General features: G+C 32.4%; 1 protein-coding gene across 1 annotated transcript; it reads left to right on the forward strand.

Annotated features, from left to right (window-relative positions):
• The first annotated feature begins 4,610 nt into the window (after positions 1–4,610).
• LOC132702016 (pro-resilin-like) lies at positions 4,611–15,220 on the forward strand. The gene is made up of 3 exons (XM_060670412.1): positions 4,611–4,724; positions 12,271–12,334; positions 13,983–15,220. The coding sequence occupies exons 1-3, from the start codon at positions 4,620–4,622 to the stop codon at positions 15,038–15,040; spliced, it is 1,227 nt and encodes a 408-aa protein (XP_060526395.1). The 5' UTR covers positions 4,611–4,619; the 3' UTR covers positions 15,041–15,220.
• Positions 15,221–16,426: the final 1,206 nt, after the last annotated feature.

The raw sequence follows: 16,426 nt of genomic DNA on the forward strand, positions 1-16,426 counted from the left end.
TTTTAAATATCATTTGGAATTCTGAATAATAAATTTTTGACATTTGTTTGGTTAGTTTTGGTTAGTTAATTCAAATGTTTTCCAAGCGTTTAGCTTTTTTATTCATATTTTCGGCTAGGATAAAGATATTGGATCACAATCGCATCACTCAGAGCGCGGCAGATATTCTTTTTTAAGGACTCCAACTTTATTAAATTGCGTTGAAACTTTTTGGCGAAATGGACACTTATGTAAAGAAATGCGGAGATAGAGCAGATAGCATTAATCAAAAAAGATTTGAACTTGCATCAGCTTTAAAATAATACGCTCACTTTAACTATGGTTAATTTTACAAAGTGTTTTTGAAATTTCAGAAGCTCGAAAATAATTTCCAGCATTTTTTTAAATATCTGCAAAACCACTTTAGATATTTTAATGAAATTTTGCACACACATACTATGTATCAAGAGGCATTATTTAGTGCCCTACACTTTTTTTAAAAATATATCAGTGGCGGGAGTACGGAATTTCACCTCTCTGTTTGAACAGACATTGTTGGTACGCCACTGATTTCTCTAGAAATAAAAATTATTCTTAAAATCTCCAATCTTTTCTAAAGAGTTTTTATTTCTTAATTTTTTCCAATCCGATTTACGGTTTTCGCTTAAAAAAATCATAACCTCTTCTCTGCATGGTCAGAGAAATTAGTTTTTATTTTTAAGTGAAAACTGTGCGACGGACTAAAAAAAAATAAGGGATTGAATCTGGTCATAAATGAATGCAAATGTCATTTTTTTAAAGAAAATGAGTGACTTTCTATGAACAAATAATATTTTGGTTAATTAAGTCGCCACTGCAATGGTTTAATTGAGAACTTTTTTTGTAAAAAATAAAATATCTATCTCAAATAAAATACATAAATATTAATGGCTTTCAGAAGAAAAATATTACAAAACTGTTCTTTTTACTTTTACAGATGTACTGAAATAACGTAACATCCTAACAAGATATTATAAGTATTATAATAAAACAGATTACTTAAGTAAGAAATAATAGTGTTAGTAATTCTCTGCATGCTGTCATATTAACGATATTGTTATGACCATGCAGAGAAGCGAAAACCGTGCATCGGTATGAAAAAAGTGAAGAAATTAAATTCCTTTAGAAATTTTTGCAGATTGTAAAAACAATTTTTATTTTAAGAGAAATCAGTGGCGTACCATCAATTATTTTTTTATGTATTCTAAAAAAATTGTGGTACCCCAAATATTGCCCCTTCATTAAATTATGAATTCTTTTTAAAATGGACCCAAAAATCGCGCCCTTAATTATTGACATTCAATTAGAAAACATCTAGTATACGTGGGTAAGCTATTAACATTTTCTTCAAACTTAGATAAAAATTAATTAGTAACTGGAAATTTAATAAATATAAATAATGGTTTGAAAAGGACATTTTTACTAAAATCATTATTTTTTGAATATTAAATTTACAATGTATGCCTAATTTTCTAGAATAATTCGATTCATTGTAAATTTTTCCCTGCTTGAATTTCAAAGACATCTATTTTTGGCCAGAATTCCGTCACTTTTTTCGGTCCTAATCTACGTATTTTTTCAAAATAACTAGAAAAACTCTAAATTTTAGAGAGTAATGAACTATACAAAAATTTCAAAAGTTAGAACAAAAGTAAAAAATGATGATTGTCGGCTTCAGGTTAGTTTAGGTTAAATATAATGTAAATAATAACAAAAGAAAACGGTGAAGTACACGGAAAAAAAATCTTAATTCATGAAATAATATTTGATCGAAATTTCTTGCTTAGTTCAATAGTTTTAGATTCATTACAAAACAAAATGTCTGACCAAAACTCAAAAAAGACATTGGATATTTAATTCAATCTCAATCGCAATCTCAATCAATATTTTACAATAAGTTAATATTTTATTAACTGGCTACTTTCCTTATGTCAAATTAAATAAATTCTAGTTTCATTTTATAATATAATGTCTTCGATTTCTAAATTTCAATTATTTTAAAATATAACATAATTACTTGTATATATATCTTGCTGAGCGAATTGTTTAAAGTGGAGATAAATTTCGTTATATTATGAAAACAAAGATATACTCAGTAAAGCAAATTCTCATAGGAAAAAGCCCTATTCATAACAATCAAAAAATCATAATGTCTATACCAAAATTGAAAGTGAACCTCCAAAAATACAACAACAATACTTAAATTAAGAATATCAGATCTCTAATTTGAAAAATAATCAGTGTTACGTATTTCAGCAGACCAATGGGACGCCGCCTAAGGTTAATTTTGCAAAAAGGGATTGCGTATTTCAAACTCGACTGAACTTTTTATTAGATACTAGGTAGGTATTCGACAGAGCCTTTTGGAATATTTTCGGTGAAATATACAAATATTTTTGAATACGATGGAGAAACTGCTTACCTCCTGAATAATTTCTATATCAATAATCGAAAATTTTGTCGGTAAGAATATATATACAGTAAATCGTTTAATGTTTTTTCCGATATTTTAAAACACGTATGTACATTTATATTACTATTACAATAGCCCAAAAATCACTTGGTACCTACCTACAAATTCAAGTCGACACTATTGCCAAGTCCTTCAGGTATTATTGAAGCTAAGAGTTCGGTTAATTAGTCATGTTTGTAGCATTTTTCCCCAGATTAAAATAGTTGTATCGAAAAAACAATAATTGAAAATCGCGTTTCCGATTTATTAAAATAAAATCTTTTTAAATGCTGGCTGGAGATTAAGTAATGCAACTAATTTATCTTATTTGGTTCTTTTGTTTAATTTCATTGCAAACTAGAAGAAACTAGAATTGGTTCACAGCTCTTTTACTTTTGGTTTTAAACAAAGATTTATAATTATTTATGTTGAAAAAAGGGGTGCAAATCGATTGGTAAATAAATATACTTGAGTAATGAATTAATGAGTTCGCTCATGCTGTGTAGGAATACTGTCTAGCTCAGACATTTTGATTATGTCTTCAAATTTAGCACGCGTATTTGAGCTAATAAAATGTATTGTTCTAACTATGGATGTGACATACAATAACTAAAATACGCATCTTTTTCTAGCTAAAAAAAGTGAAATATAATCTTGAACTGATTACAATTCCCTTTTCCTCTAGCTTTATTTATAAAAAAATATTGTTTTAGGGTCAAGTAAGTTTTTAATATTTAATATAACAACATATAAGAAAAAATGGAAAGCATCTGGTAACCTATTGATATTTCAAGTATCTACGGTTTTTTAGTCTTACTTTGCTCATCGAATTTCACAGTAATAAAGATTATTAACAAATTTTGTTTGTTAAAAAATCGTCATCATCGCTACTGTCTTCACTTTTATTAATTGTTTGGAACTGAAAATCCATTTTCGTCAAAAAAGTGCGCAACGACTCTTTGGCACAATGTTAAAGTCTGTCAGTATTTTAAAGCATGTTTTCTAGGGTTTTAGATTTGCGTGTTGCGCTTTAAAAACTCTTTAAATCTTCTCTCACTTTCCTCTTGACTATCCCATTTGCAACAATTTTTCTTAGAGTTGATTTCGGAATTTTGGTCATGCCGCTTGTTTGTATTGCTGCTGCTACTTCCTCTTCTGAATTTACCCTTTGAACTATCCAGTGAAAACAGCCTCGCAGTCAAATATTTCCGTGATATAGACGAACATATTGCAATTTAGATTAAACTGTTAAGACTGATACACATCACCTGATGTTAAAATAAACGATTCTACTTATTCGAAAATACCCCGCAGCATCAATGCCTAATCAAATTTAAAACGGTCCACTTACGTTTCAAATAAAAATTTCAAGTTTCAACAAATATGGGTTTTACCACGGTCCTGCGAAGGTATGTGTAAAATAATTAAAATGTCAAAGCAATAAATGCACTATATTTTTGGTCGTATTATATCTTACGATTGATTTAGGAATGAAGCCTCGTGTACTACTAATCCGGTGTATGACGACTGGACAGTCATTTAATTTAACCGATTTTGAAAATCACTTTGTGACAAGAGGACGCTATATAAACAATAAATATTTTATTTCTTTATCATAAAATATTTTTCTCGGTTTCCTCAACAAATATTTATGTTTATGTTTCCTTTTTATTTTTTTAATCCCCGTATATTCCTTTAACAGAACGCAGAACGCCCCATCAATTCTGAAAAGAGCTTCATTAAATTAACGTTTGTATTAAGAAAGATTTATTAAAAATTTTAATGTTTTCATCTGAAAATGTGATAACTTAAGTCGACTGTTGTCATTTCTAGAATGTAAATTCTGTATCTGATATTTAGAAGTCGCATGACGCTAAAATAATATACGCTAAGGGAAAAGAAAAAAAGCAAATCTATATTTAAGAATTAAATTTAAGGATATAGAATACTTATATTAACACTTTGGGTATATATAAATAGATTATTTATTATTGTTTTTCCGTGTACAAAGCTGACTTATTTTCGCAAAACTGACAGCTTCCAAAAACGACCTTGCCTCACTATTGTACATCTCGACGAGCCGCTGAAGATTCGGATTCATCACTTTCACTCTCTAACTCATGAACCCTGAAGAATATAAATATCCGCCATGAAGATGATATCGACCATAGACCTGGTGCACATCGCCGTGGGTCTTTGGGTTTTTCGTCAGTGCCGAGTGCGTATCACGAGAATGCGTCAATTTAACGTTGCGGTAAGTGGACGACACTAGTGTACATTTTTAGTGTATTTTGAAAATGTGATTTGAGTGTACGGGAAAATCTTTACTGGTATTTAGAAATGTGTTTTTGCAAATTACTCCAATTCGTTTTTTTTAATGAAATACTCAAAATTTAATAGAAATTAAGTTTTACTTTTCAAATTTTAATAAGGAACTTGTTTTGTAATTTATAAATTGCATTTCATTGTTGTCAAGAGTAATGTTTAAATTGCGATTCTGAAGCACATGGTATGAAAGAAAGTCTGTATATTAATTACTCACTTGATATTTTGTTCATTTTTTCGAAATCCCAATAATAAAACATAATTCGTTAAATTTATATTATAATATAATAAGCGAAATCAAATCTACTTTGGAATAAGGAAAGTGCTTGGGAATTATTATTTAAAAAATAGCTACAAAATATTTTTTTATTTAAGTTTTTTTTTCTAAAACTTAAATATTGGAAAGCCCGAAGTTTCATTTTTCTTTTTCTTTGCAAATTTTGTAAATTCTCCTTGGAGTCATTAAATGTTTTGCTTTCTTCTTAAAATGTTTAAAAATTTAATTCTCACCAAGTAATGATAATTTCTCTCTCTCACAGTCGCTAAAATGTTCATAGTTAATGGTCAGACACTCTAGACACCTTACTTGCACCTCATATTGGTCGTTTAATTTTATTTTATACGTTCCCATCATCAAGATATTATGACTTAGTCTTGCAACGTTGCAGTTTCGTATGATTTTCTTCAATAGTTACGCTTGACGTTTCTCATAAAAAAGGACTTTTTGCACCTCAATGTTTTAAGGAAGCAAATAACAAGAAATATTGTATCATTGCGAAGCATAGGTGAGGTTGCCGGTACAAATTTAAATGTAAACATAAAACGATTAATTTTCGTTTTACTGTTGTCTTTAAACGCGTTTATTTTACTATGCTCATTTCATCAGCCACATCTGATATGGTTATATGTCACCATTCCATTTGAATTACAAGTAATTTTTTGTATGTGTTTCGTTTTCAATTTATTAAAATGATTGATGCTGCTGCGCTGCAGGTTCTAGGTTTAAATCCTTTTTTAGATAATGAACAACTCTAGAAAAAGGAAAACATACTGATTATTAATGGTAATATACAGTAGCATGAAATGGGCTTTAAGTTCAAAACAAATTTCACAGTGCCAAATGGCCATAATGGCACTGACACTGATTTAAAATTCTAGCCAATCAAAACTGTACTTATATAGAAGACGAAGACAGCATATACAGTGTATATAAAGATGGTGGTCACAGTGGTTATATCTCTCAAAGACTGGTGATAGTATATGTTTAAAAAGAAGGTGGAATATTATTATAACATAAATTAAAAATAAATTAAATAACAATATTGTTGAGACTTTAAACGATAGCAATATGGGTATGCAAACTCTTATTCTGTTTCTTTCATCTTAACAATAGTACCTATGAAACATTGTCAGCTGGTTATTGAACGCAAGAAGTAGAATACGTAACATAACCTACCGTAGATAACCTACATTATTTACTACGGATGGAAAAATGTGATGACACTATATTCCGGGATATCATCCGTTCGCTTGTTGAACGCCGACTGGAATCCTGCAGACGTTTCGCCAAAATCTCACGTGGCATCTTCAATGCTCGCTCGCTCGCGCGAAAACACTTCGAACACTGTTCCAGTCGGAGTTCAACAAAGGAACGGATGATATCCCGGAATATAGTGTCATCATATATATATATATATATATATATATATATATATATATATATATATATATATATATATATATATATATATATATATATATATATATATATATATACATCATTCTGTGAAAATTTGAACTTTTAGTTCTTTTTTATTAATAACGATGATTGCTAATTAGAAACAGAATAGGTATGATTATATGAAAATGAATTCAAAAAAGAAGTGGTTTTTAATCTCGGAGGAGACAAGCGACCCTTAAATTTTACATTCAAAGTATGATATATATCACATAAGAAGTAAATAAATAATTACACAATGAAATATAGAAGAGAAGAGGAAAAAATACTAGCAGAAAAATAACATAATAAAAGGAAATATGCAGCATGGTCGAGGCTTAGCCTCCTCGTCTAGGTAGTGAGGTACTATTCTTACACTTAAACAAAATTTCGTTAAATACGTCAATAGTCTTGAAAATAAAATAGACTCTTATAAGGTTTTCCGGTAACTGCTATATTAAAACTATTTAGCAAAATCATGTCAGGCCATTTGACATTAAGTGCCATAAACACACTCTTTTTTAAATACATAAAAACAAAGTAACGACAGGGCGTGCGAGAAATGTAAAAAATGTTGGGTTCAAAACATCATTAAAATCTTTCTATCGACTACGCAGCTCGTACAGGTCTCGGGCCTCGCCGTTGGTAAAAGTAGTAAAAGTTTTTCCACCGTCGACACGATTTGAACTTGGCGTCTATGAATTACAGGCCGAGTAATCGCAAATCTCGCTTGTTAAGTTATTGTTGTTGTTGTACCGCTTAATTATGGTGCGCGCTTGTCGTCCATCTAACAAAACGCGTCTCATTCGATCGGAAGATACGTTCTCTGGGGAAAGTAACACTATGGCTTTCGATTTCGATGGCGACCGACACGAAATTCCCGCTTGGAAATGTATTTTTTAGCGCTTGCTCCAACGATTTTCCAAAATGGGAATAGCAAACTCAAGAAAAAAGAAAGAACCTTGTCTTCCTTCATACCAATTCAATATTGAAGCCTTCTTTTAAAAATCATTTTGTAGAATAAAAATAGCACCCCGTCCAGAGCCGAAAATCTATGAAGGAGGTCAACAACTCTTTAAAACTGCTTTAACGTTTTTATTTAAATTAAGGCTTAATTTATCATAAAGATACGCTCTTGACACATTGTAATTTATTTTGAATAGCGTCGGTTTATTGCTATGAATTTACAGTCTCGGTAGTTCGTGAGGTACAGTTGAAGTCGCAAAGCAAAGTTTATAATTGCCAATGAGGCCTAAAAACCACACAGGTTTTGGCGATTTCTTATCTTTTTTTTTTATTTCATCAGTTTAAAACCATACAAGAGAAGAAGAATCAACTTTATTATTTTAGTACTCTTAGTGGGCCACTGGCTAGTGGCGGGCAAGTGGCTAGAAGATGAGAAGTTTCCTCCCTTTAATTACAACCCGTATGTACTGTCATCGCCCACCCGCATAATATGGGGATGCCTTTATAGTTGGCAATGTCCTATTAGGATTTCTAGCCATTTTTGTTAGTACTCAGTACTGGTAAACTCTATTAATGCACACTATCTGCTAGGAGCTCCTCGATCTGTGAATCTTTTGGACACAGCAGACTAGACCGTGAACCACAAAAATATTTTCTACTCTACATGTCCAGAAAAATTATACTAATCCATCTATAAACTCCTTTTGTCACTCCTTTCATCAAGCCGTTTATCAAACTTTTTGCATAATCTCAACCATGATTTTTTCGGTTTGAGTTGACAGTGCGTGGGAATAAAATAGAATATAAGGAAAATTTATCTGGATATAAAAAAAGTTGTATGCTTACTGCCGCTATGTAAAAATAAATATAGGTTTTAACCAAGGAGACTATCCCTCAGTGTCAAAAATATCAAAAATAGTCCCAACTACCGTCCTGTGGTGCTACAAAATCATATTAAAAATATTTTCGAAAATTGCTTTAATACCAAGCTTACGAAACACCTTCAAAAATATAACCTAATATAACCAAGGAGCGTTGGTCGCCAAAGCTTTTTAACGTGCATGCGGATAGTTTTCCGAGATCTTTAAGAGCCGTAGGACTCATTCGCTGGCTATGGAAGCAGCACCATTCTATTAAAAACTGATAAAAAAAATAAAAAAAAAACGTTTGTGCAAGAAAACTGGATTATTAATTTGCCAAAAACTCACTTTGGCCAACCATGTTGATTACCTAGCAAGAAAATTCTGGAAAAACATTTATCTTACTGAAAAAAGTTATCAGATCAAGGGCCGGTTTAGGCAGCTCAGACTTGTAGAAAATATTTTGAAAAATACAAGTATATAATGTTTAAAAAAATCATAACAAAAATATCGTTGAGGGATAAGTATAGCATTAGGAATAAAATAATGTACCACCTACCGTAGACCAGATTACATGTTATTGTGTGAAAAGAAATATTTTTTGCTAAATAAACAGTAATAATATGATATAATGTTTGATTAGATTTGATTTCCAATATATGCATTTCTTAATTTGTTTTTTAACTTTAGATGTATAAAAGTGTGTTCTTATGTAGCATTATATAGTATGTTTTCTTTGGTGGCGATCCTATAAAGGCGTTGCGTATTTTGTATACGTTATTAATAAACGCTGGCTAACAAAACTTAAAAATAAATAAAAATCCGCTGCGGATTCTTTTTGACTAAAGGTAAATATACACAAAATCGTAGCAAATTTTAATAAAATTGGTTAAAGGATCTTGGAGATATTCATGAGAAAACGATATATTTTCTCATACTCTGAAAGCCCGTTGATACTAGACTTGCATACTGAGGCAAATGACTTCGAAACGTGTTTTTATTACGGCAGGAATTAAGAAATAAATCAAATTATAATGCTAGGTCCGTCCCAAACCATAAAACAAGCGTAGTTCACCTCCAAATCACGCTTTCCGAGCTTATCAAAACGGGGTCTGCCTTCGATAATGTCAGTGTCATGTTGTTATTGTTTATCTAAACGCAATAAATTGCGTTACAATCCGAAACCTATTTTTCCAATTTAAGCAAATATATAATTGCCGATTACGAATCGGAAAAAAAAGTTGCGTAAACTTAAGCGTTCTTCGTCTTGTGCAAGTTAATTAACCGGTCGAGGTCCGCACGGTGGAAATAAATTTTTTATTGACAATTTTACTTGCTAATTACCCGGTGGAGTCTTGGCACGCATTTTTTTCCACGCACCAGCCGATAGCCTCCCAAGAGCTGGTACGTCATCGTCGTAAATTTATTTAAGGTTATATCGGATAGTTTTCCAAAATATCTCGCTGGTAGATTTATTAAAGATGTTTACTCTCAAGATTTTTTAAATATAGCAAAATAATCCCGCGTCTTGCTGCTAACTTTTGTCCTAGTTTGAAAGGGCAGAAATTGGACAAGCGGAAAATTGTTTTCGCCAGGGAAACCGTCAGTGGAATAGAATATACAGGGTATTTCTAAAAACATGCGACAACACGTTTCTAAAGAACCAAAAAAAAATGGAAAAAATGTTCATATTAACGTACCCCTGCCACTGACCGTCATTTTCATCAATATTTTTTTAGTTTACTGTATATCAAAGGATCCAAAAAAGAAATGTGCGTTATATCAATCAAACAAACAACTCAAGGGTTAAAAAAGTTGTATTTCTAGAGGCTTATTCACAATAATCCACAAAAATTGCAAAGAAGTCAGCGGCGTACAATCCTTTGACACCCTTGGAGCCGGCCCTGGACTTAAAACTTTTAATCAAGAAAAAACATCGTTCTTATCGTAAAATAGATTTGTTGTAAAAATTAACACCACTTCCAGACTCTTTTCTTTATATATGACAAATCGCAATGTCTATTAGATTCATTTGAAGAACGAATTAAAGAGTTTACTTAAAACATGAATGTGGCAAATTCTCGCTTAATTTTAACAACATATCCGTTAAATTTTTGAATTTTAGTAAAGAACCAAAAGTTGTTCGGGTTCTGCTATACCTTGCCCTTTTTGCAATAAAAATTCATTTAGGCAATTTTTAGTGGAGAAGAAAAACGAAAAATCCGTATATGTATGAAATAATTATTATTGTTATTATTATTGCTATTTTAAGACTAGAAATAAAAAAAGTAATAATAAACGCATATAATATTATATAGGATGTTTCAAAAAACGTTCCGGTTATTTCTGGGTTGAATTGAATATTAGAAAATAAAGATATTCTAGATAATAAACAAGTGTACTTCAGTTAATTCCAATCTTAAAAAGGTTTTCCAAAAAATTGTTGTTGTTTCTGTGACGGTTTAAGTTGCCTAAGGAAATCTGAAAAACAAATATAAGTCTAAAATGATTTTCAACATTATTACTCAATTGCTGTTACTGTCATTATTGCCCGAAGTAGAGCGTTTTTTTCACTGCAACAAGGGTACCTTTTTCATAGTAAGATGTTAAAAAAAGATCATCATTAAATGTATCCCCATTAAAAAAAGGGGGCCAAAATAATTTTAATTTATTAAACCCTATTCAGAAATAATAAAAAGAAACCGATTTTTTGTAACATCTTATAGAGAAGCCATTTTGGATACACATGCGGAACATTTTTTGAAACACCCAGTATTACTCACGTAAATTACCTTTAGAAAAAAAGGTGGATATTAAAGATTTTCATTAAAAAATAAGCTTATCCATAAAGAAAAACTATTTTTTTTTCTCTCTATTTCCCAATGTTTATTTGCTTATTGAAATATGATAAATTTTACATATGTGGCGTGAAATTGCAATGAAATATCACAGAATATGGTTTTTAAAAGACATTTTTCCACTTCTAATACCTAAAATAGCATTTTTTTTTATTTAAAAATCTTCCCGTTCCTTTTTTTAAGTCTCGGAATTGCGTCACATTAATGCGTGCTTGCAATTTCCGCAAATTCCATCGAAAATTCCAGAAATGCCCAAAATTCTTTGAAATTTCTTTAAATACCCTAGAATATCGTAAAATGCCTTGAAATTCCTTGCCAACCTATGATTACAATGGCATTTATCAAACTTTTCGCTTAATTGATATTGAGCTTATTGTTTAATAAGTCAATTACTAAAAGCAGACAATTCCAATCATTTAAATTTGCAAAACAATAATAAGATTTGCTTAAAAAGTTTAGACCTTTCGTTTTCATCTCCACTTTTCTTCGAATTTCGAACATTCTCGAAAACGAAGCAATATAAGCCACTTTTCTTTCTAAAAGAAAAATAATTTCTCAACAACGGTTTATCAGCAAAAATCTAGTACACATCAACCCCTGCAGTCGAGCAACTCATTGGAGCCTTTCGTGCTAAATCGACAATTGAGTAGTGCACTCGGTGCCAGAATCCAATTCCTATACATTATAATTTATAATATAATTTATAATTGTTATTAAATACATTATTTTTCTATTATAAAAAATGTATTTTTAATTAAAATTTAAATTTAAAAAAACTGATGGTATGTTAACGTTTGTCACTTCTAAAGATTATGTCACACGTCCATTTGATAAACCTCTTTAGTCACCCGATTTAGTTATCTGATTATTAAGCATTTGCTGTGCTTGTGACCACTAAAACTTATGACTAAAATGACGTTTAACAAACTTGTTGCAGTGTATACTATTACGTAAATCCACATAAGCTCAGCAAAATACTCTTTAGAATCTCCTCGTAAATAAAATCGCAATTGTTTCGCTATTATTTGCTTAATTGGTCGTCAGTAAATAACACGTGTATGTTTTCCTTTTCAGACAATAGCACTAGCACTGTGCTGCCTTTCCACATGTCTGGCGGGCAAACTAGCCAAGCGTGATGGTACGTACCAAACCGTTTTTAATTTATCCCCGTCATTATATCGCGCACCTCTGAATAAATAATTGCTGTTATTGTTTTGTTTTCTGTTTCGCCGTGATTTCGGAACGGAACAAATAATAGTTGCGTAAATTTGGAGAAAACTATTTTTTTACTCTGCATTGTTAGGCAAAGTAAGCTGTTTGTTTGTCGTTGCCATTTTATTTATACATATGTTTCGAAACCAAATATAATATTGAAAAATAAATTTTTTTTTTTATTATTATAAACGGTAGGTACCTGCACCTAAATGAAATTTAGAGCATAAATATTCGTTGATAGACTGTAAAGAAATCTGCTGGTGACATAATTTCATATATTTTGCAATAATTTGTCATAAAAAAGTCACTCATCTTTACAGTTAAAATGAATTAATGAGTAAATGAATTAATATTTTGGCAAGTAATGCTCAGTAATGCGTGAGAACGAACTCTATCTCTACATTGTACACTATTCTGAATTTTGCAAACGGTACTTTTATGATCTAAAAAGCATTTTTGTCTGTTAATGTTAATTAACTAAACTAACGTTAATTTCTAATATACCTCCTTAGAAATAGGCGGCAGGCTTTTTGAAACACACTCTATAAAAAACAATAAATTATACTTATTAATAACCGCAAAATTTTTCAAGTCAACAAAAAGCTTCTTAAGGTACAGGGTGTAAAGTTATAAAATAATTATGAATATTTCCAGAAACCAAAAAATTATCAGATTCAATATAAGTAAATTTAATGATAATCTTACTTGCCTTTTAACTTAACAATTAGCGTAGATATTGGAAACCCTCCCTAGTTTTTTAAAGAAAAACTATTTTTTTTAGATAACGATGAATTTGCTATATGGCCAGCAGGAAATCTCTTATGATTATATACATGGTAGTTCATTAATACATGGTGCCAACAAACATATTAAAGTAAACTTTACTAAAAAACTTGCCCGCGATAGCCCTATAGATTCTAATGGCTCTAAGAGAAATGTTTTAAGATTATCTTTCCATTTTTTTAGTTTGAATTTGATATAGTTTAGCTTTATTATTATTTTAACATCTTGTATTTAAAAAACTTTATTATTGACAAATGTTTATATATACTTACTTTCTTGACGAAATGTTAAAGCTTTGTTATAGTAAACTGAAACACCCTTAACATATATTAATCGATGGATCACTGAGCCGAAGAGGCGAAATAAAAAAAATGACCATTGTTTTTCTCAAATTTTATTAATATTTTGTTACTTACTAGAAAACAAGTAGGGCATTCAATTTTAATTTTAATTAAACAAAAATATAATAAAATAATTTAGATTCTAACATTGAAAGTCTATTGTCTGAAAATTCTGACGCAGAATTGCAAAGTTTAGGATTTCTCCAACTTGTCCCTTCTCGTAAATAAATATGATAAAATAAGTAACTGAATGCCCTTCGATTGTATATGCAAATTTACAAATTGCTTTCGTAAGTGTGAAGTTTGCTAAAAGCAAATAAATTTTCTCGTTAAGTATGTAATCATTTTAGATTCTAGCGTTACTTCACATCAGCTATATTCATACTACAACTACTTGCAAACACTGAAAAATAAAAACAAAAAGCAAAACTAAAAACTTGTTGGTAGCACCTATAAGCAACAGCTACCTCCCGCCATCATCCGGAGGTGGATTCGGTGGTGGTAATGGCGGTGGCTTTGGCGGCGGTTTCGGAGGAGGTAGCCCTTCTTCGAGTTACGGTGCTCCACCTGCGCCATCGTCAAGCTACGGAGCCCCGTCGCAACCTTCTTCTAGCTACGGAGCACCGTCTTCTGGAGGATTCGGATCGTCCGGTGGCTTCGGAGGTGGATTTGGAGGAGGTTCTCCTTCATCCAGCTACGGAGCACCCGCAGCACCCTCATCGAGTTATGGAGCACCAGCCGCACCTTCTTCCAGCTATGGCGCTCCATCGTTCGGTAACGGTGGTGGTTTCGGAGGCGGATTTGGAGGTGGATCGCCTTCCTCTTCTTACGGAGCACCCTCAAGAGGAGGCAGAGGTCGAGGAAACGGAGGAAACGGAGGAAACGGAGGCTTGAGCCAATATTTGCCACCGTCCACTAGTTACGGAACTCCGGTAGGACCTTCGCGGCCTTCTTCTTCATACGGAGCACCATCTAAACCTAGTAGACCGTCGTCTTCTTACGGTGCACCTTCAAGACCTAGCTCAAGCTACGGGGCTCCATCGGGAGGCTTCGGGGGTGGAAGCGCACCTTCTTCCAGTTACGGAGCGCCCTCCTCACCTTCGTCTAGTTATGGAGCTCCGTCGGTGCCTTCTTCAAGCTATGGTGCACCCTCATCAGGCGGCTTCGGTGGTGGTTCACCTTCCTCAAGCTATGGCGCACCTTCTAACGGTGGATTCGGTGGCGGTGCTCCATCTTCCAGCTACGGTGCACCTTCAAATGGAGGTGGTAATGGAGGATACAGCTCGGGAGGTGGCAATGGAGGCTACAGTTCCGGAGGTGGCAATGGAGGGTACAGTTCTGGAGGTGGGAACGGAGGGTACAGTTCAGGAGGTGGTAATGGAGGATACAGTTCTGGTGGTGGCAATGGAGGATACAGTTCGGGAGGTGGAAATGGAGGATACAGCTCTGGAGGTAACGGAGGAGGTGGTCAAGGTTACGCCAGTAACGGTGGCTACTCGTATTAAAGAGGGTCGGTTAAGAAAGTACCACTAAAGGAGCATCCTTGTAAATATTTTTTTATTTATTGAATAGAAATTCACAGTGGTTGTCTTACAAAAACCGTGGCATTTTTGTACTTTCGAATAAAATTTGTATTATAAAAAATATTCGTTGTTACTTCTAACCCCTCCCAGACGTTTCTTTCAACGCTGGTTCATTAACAGACCCTAACAGAATTTCGAACCTTAAATGTCTTTAATTACACAAAGTTTCGGTCAGTTGAATTGGAAATCAGTGAATTGTTTCTTTTTCCGATATATATATTTTTTATTTTAGATGGGGTGTTGTTTTTAAATTAATCAATTTTAATTAATACAGCACCAGGCCTATTTTAAATTTTAAAATAAGGCAACAATTATGTGAGTCACGTGTTCTCTCATGTTTCGACTACTGTCATGTGATCTATGGTTATAATCTTGATTTATCGACTTTGCTAAGAGAGCCACATATTCCTAGAAGTACCATCCATCCTGTAAACGTAAGGTACAGAAAGAAACTAAGGATGTCACATCATCAGAGTGCCTTATTTTAGACATCCTTTACGTTCTACACGATTCGTTTCCACAATTTTGTCGCACGAGTTCACTAACTTAAATTTAAATGCATTTAAAAAAATGTACATGCATCATCTGACTTGAATGAAGAAGCTCTGAAGAAGCCAACAGGATGATTGGCTAAACTTCAGCAAGTTCGAGTCAGCAAAAACCGAAGCAGGAGGAATCCAGAAGTTTTGTAAAAAGTATTACAGTAGCCTGTTGAAGTTCTTTGAAAAATTAAGGATTTTAATAGAATTAAAACTGAACGGATTACATACCATATCCAGAAAAATACCCTTCAGAAACATGTGGACCAAATTTCGTTAATTTTGCTCCAAAAATAAGGTTAGTTTTAAAATATTGACCAGCATTGTTTGGTCCGTTGTTATTTGTAGCAGATTTCAATCCGAATCCTAATCCATGCCAATGACATGGTCGAGATGTTCACTGGTCAATGTTATAAAGACGACTTTGCTGATATCCGTTTATTGAAGCATACTTTTTACTCCCTACTCCCTAAAGTTTCCGCTCCTTTAATCACGGGTTTTTGATTTTGATTCAGATTCACTCCGTCATGTGTAAACTGTGTAACACTTTTATAAACCACTTCCGAGACTCATTTATAAATGAATATTAAAGTTGCTCTTTCTCCACCACCAGTGGGTTCTTGTTATTTAACAGTTTCTTTATTCAATATTTAAAGGCAGTTTTTTGTTTTTTGATGTTTTTTGATCAATCGTATAATTCGCTAGATATTCGACCATTTCCTTTTGGATACCTTGTATATTTGTAAATAGTATCGATTTCTATGGTCCT

The sequence above is a fragment of the Cylas formicarius genome, unplaced genomic scaffold (assembly GCF_029955315.1).
Source record: "Cylas formicarius isolate icCylForm1 unplaced genomic scaffold, icCylForm1.1 PGA_scaffold_5__7_contigs__length_24384050, whole genome shotgun sequence".
Taxonomy (NCBI): Eukaryota; Metazoa; Arthropoda; class Insecta; order Coleoptera; family Brentidae; genus Cylas; species Cylas formicarius.

Bases quoted from the DNA above. Each gene is read 5' to 3' on its own strand.
- LOC132702016 (XM_060670412.1), top strand. From the start codon at position 4,620: ATGAAGATGATATCGACCATAGACCTGGTGCACATCGCCGTGGGTCTT. The intron at 4,725-12,270 runs GTAAGTGGACGA...TTTCCTTTTCAG, and splicing joins TGCGTCAATTTAACGTTGCG to ACAATAGCACTAGCACTGTG. The intron at 12,335-13,982 runs GTACGTACCAAA...ACTTGTTGGTAG, and splicing joins CAAACTAGCCAAGCGTGATG to CACCTATAAGCAACAGCTAC.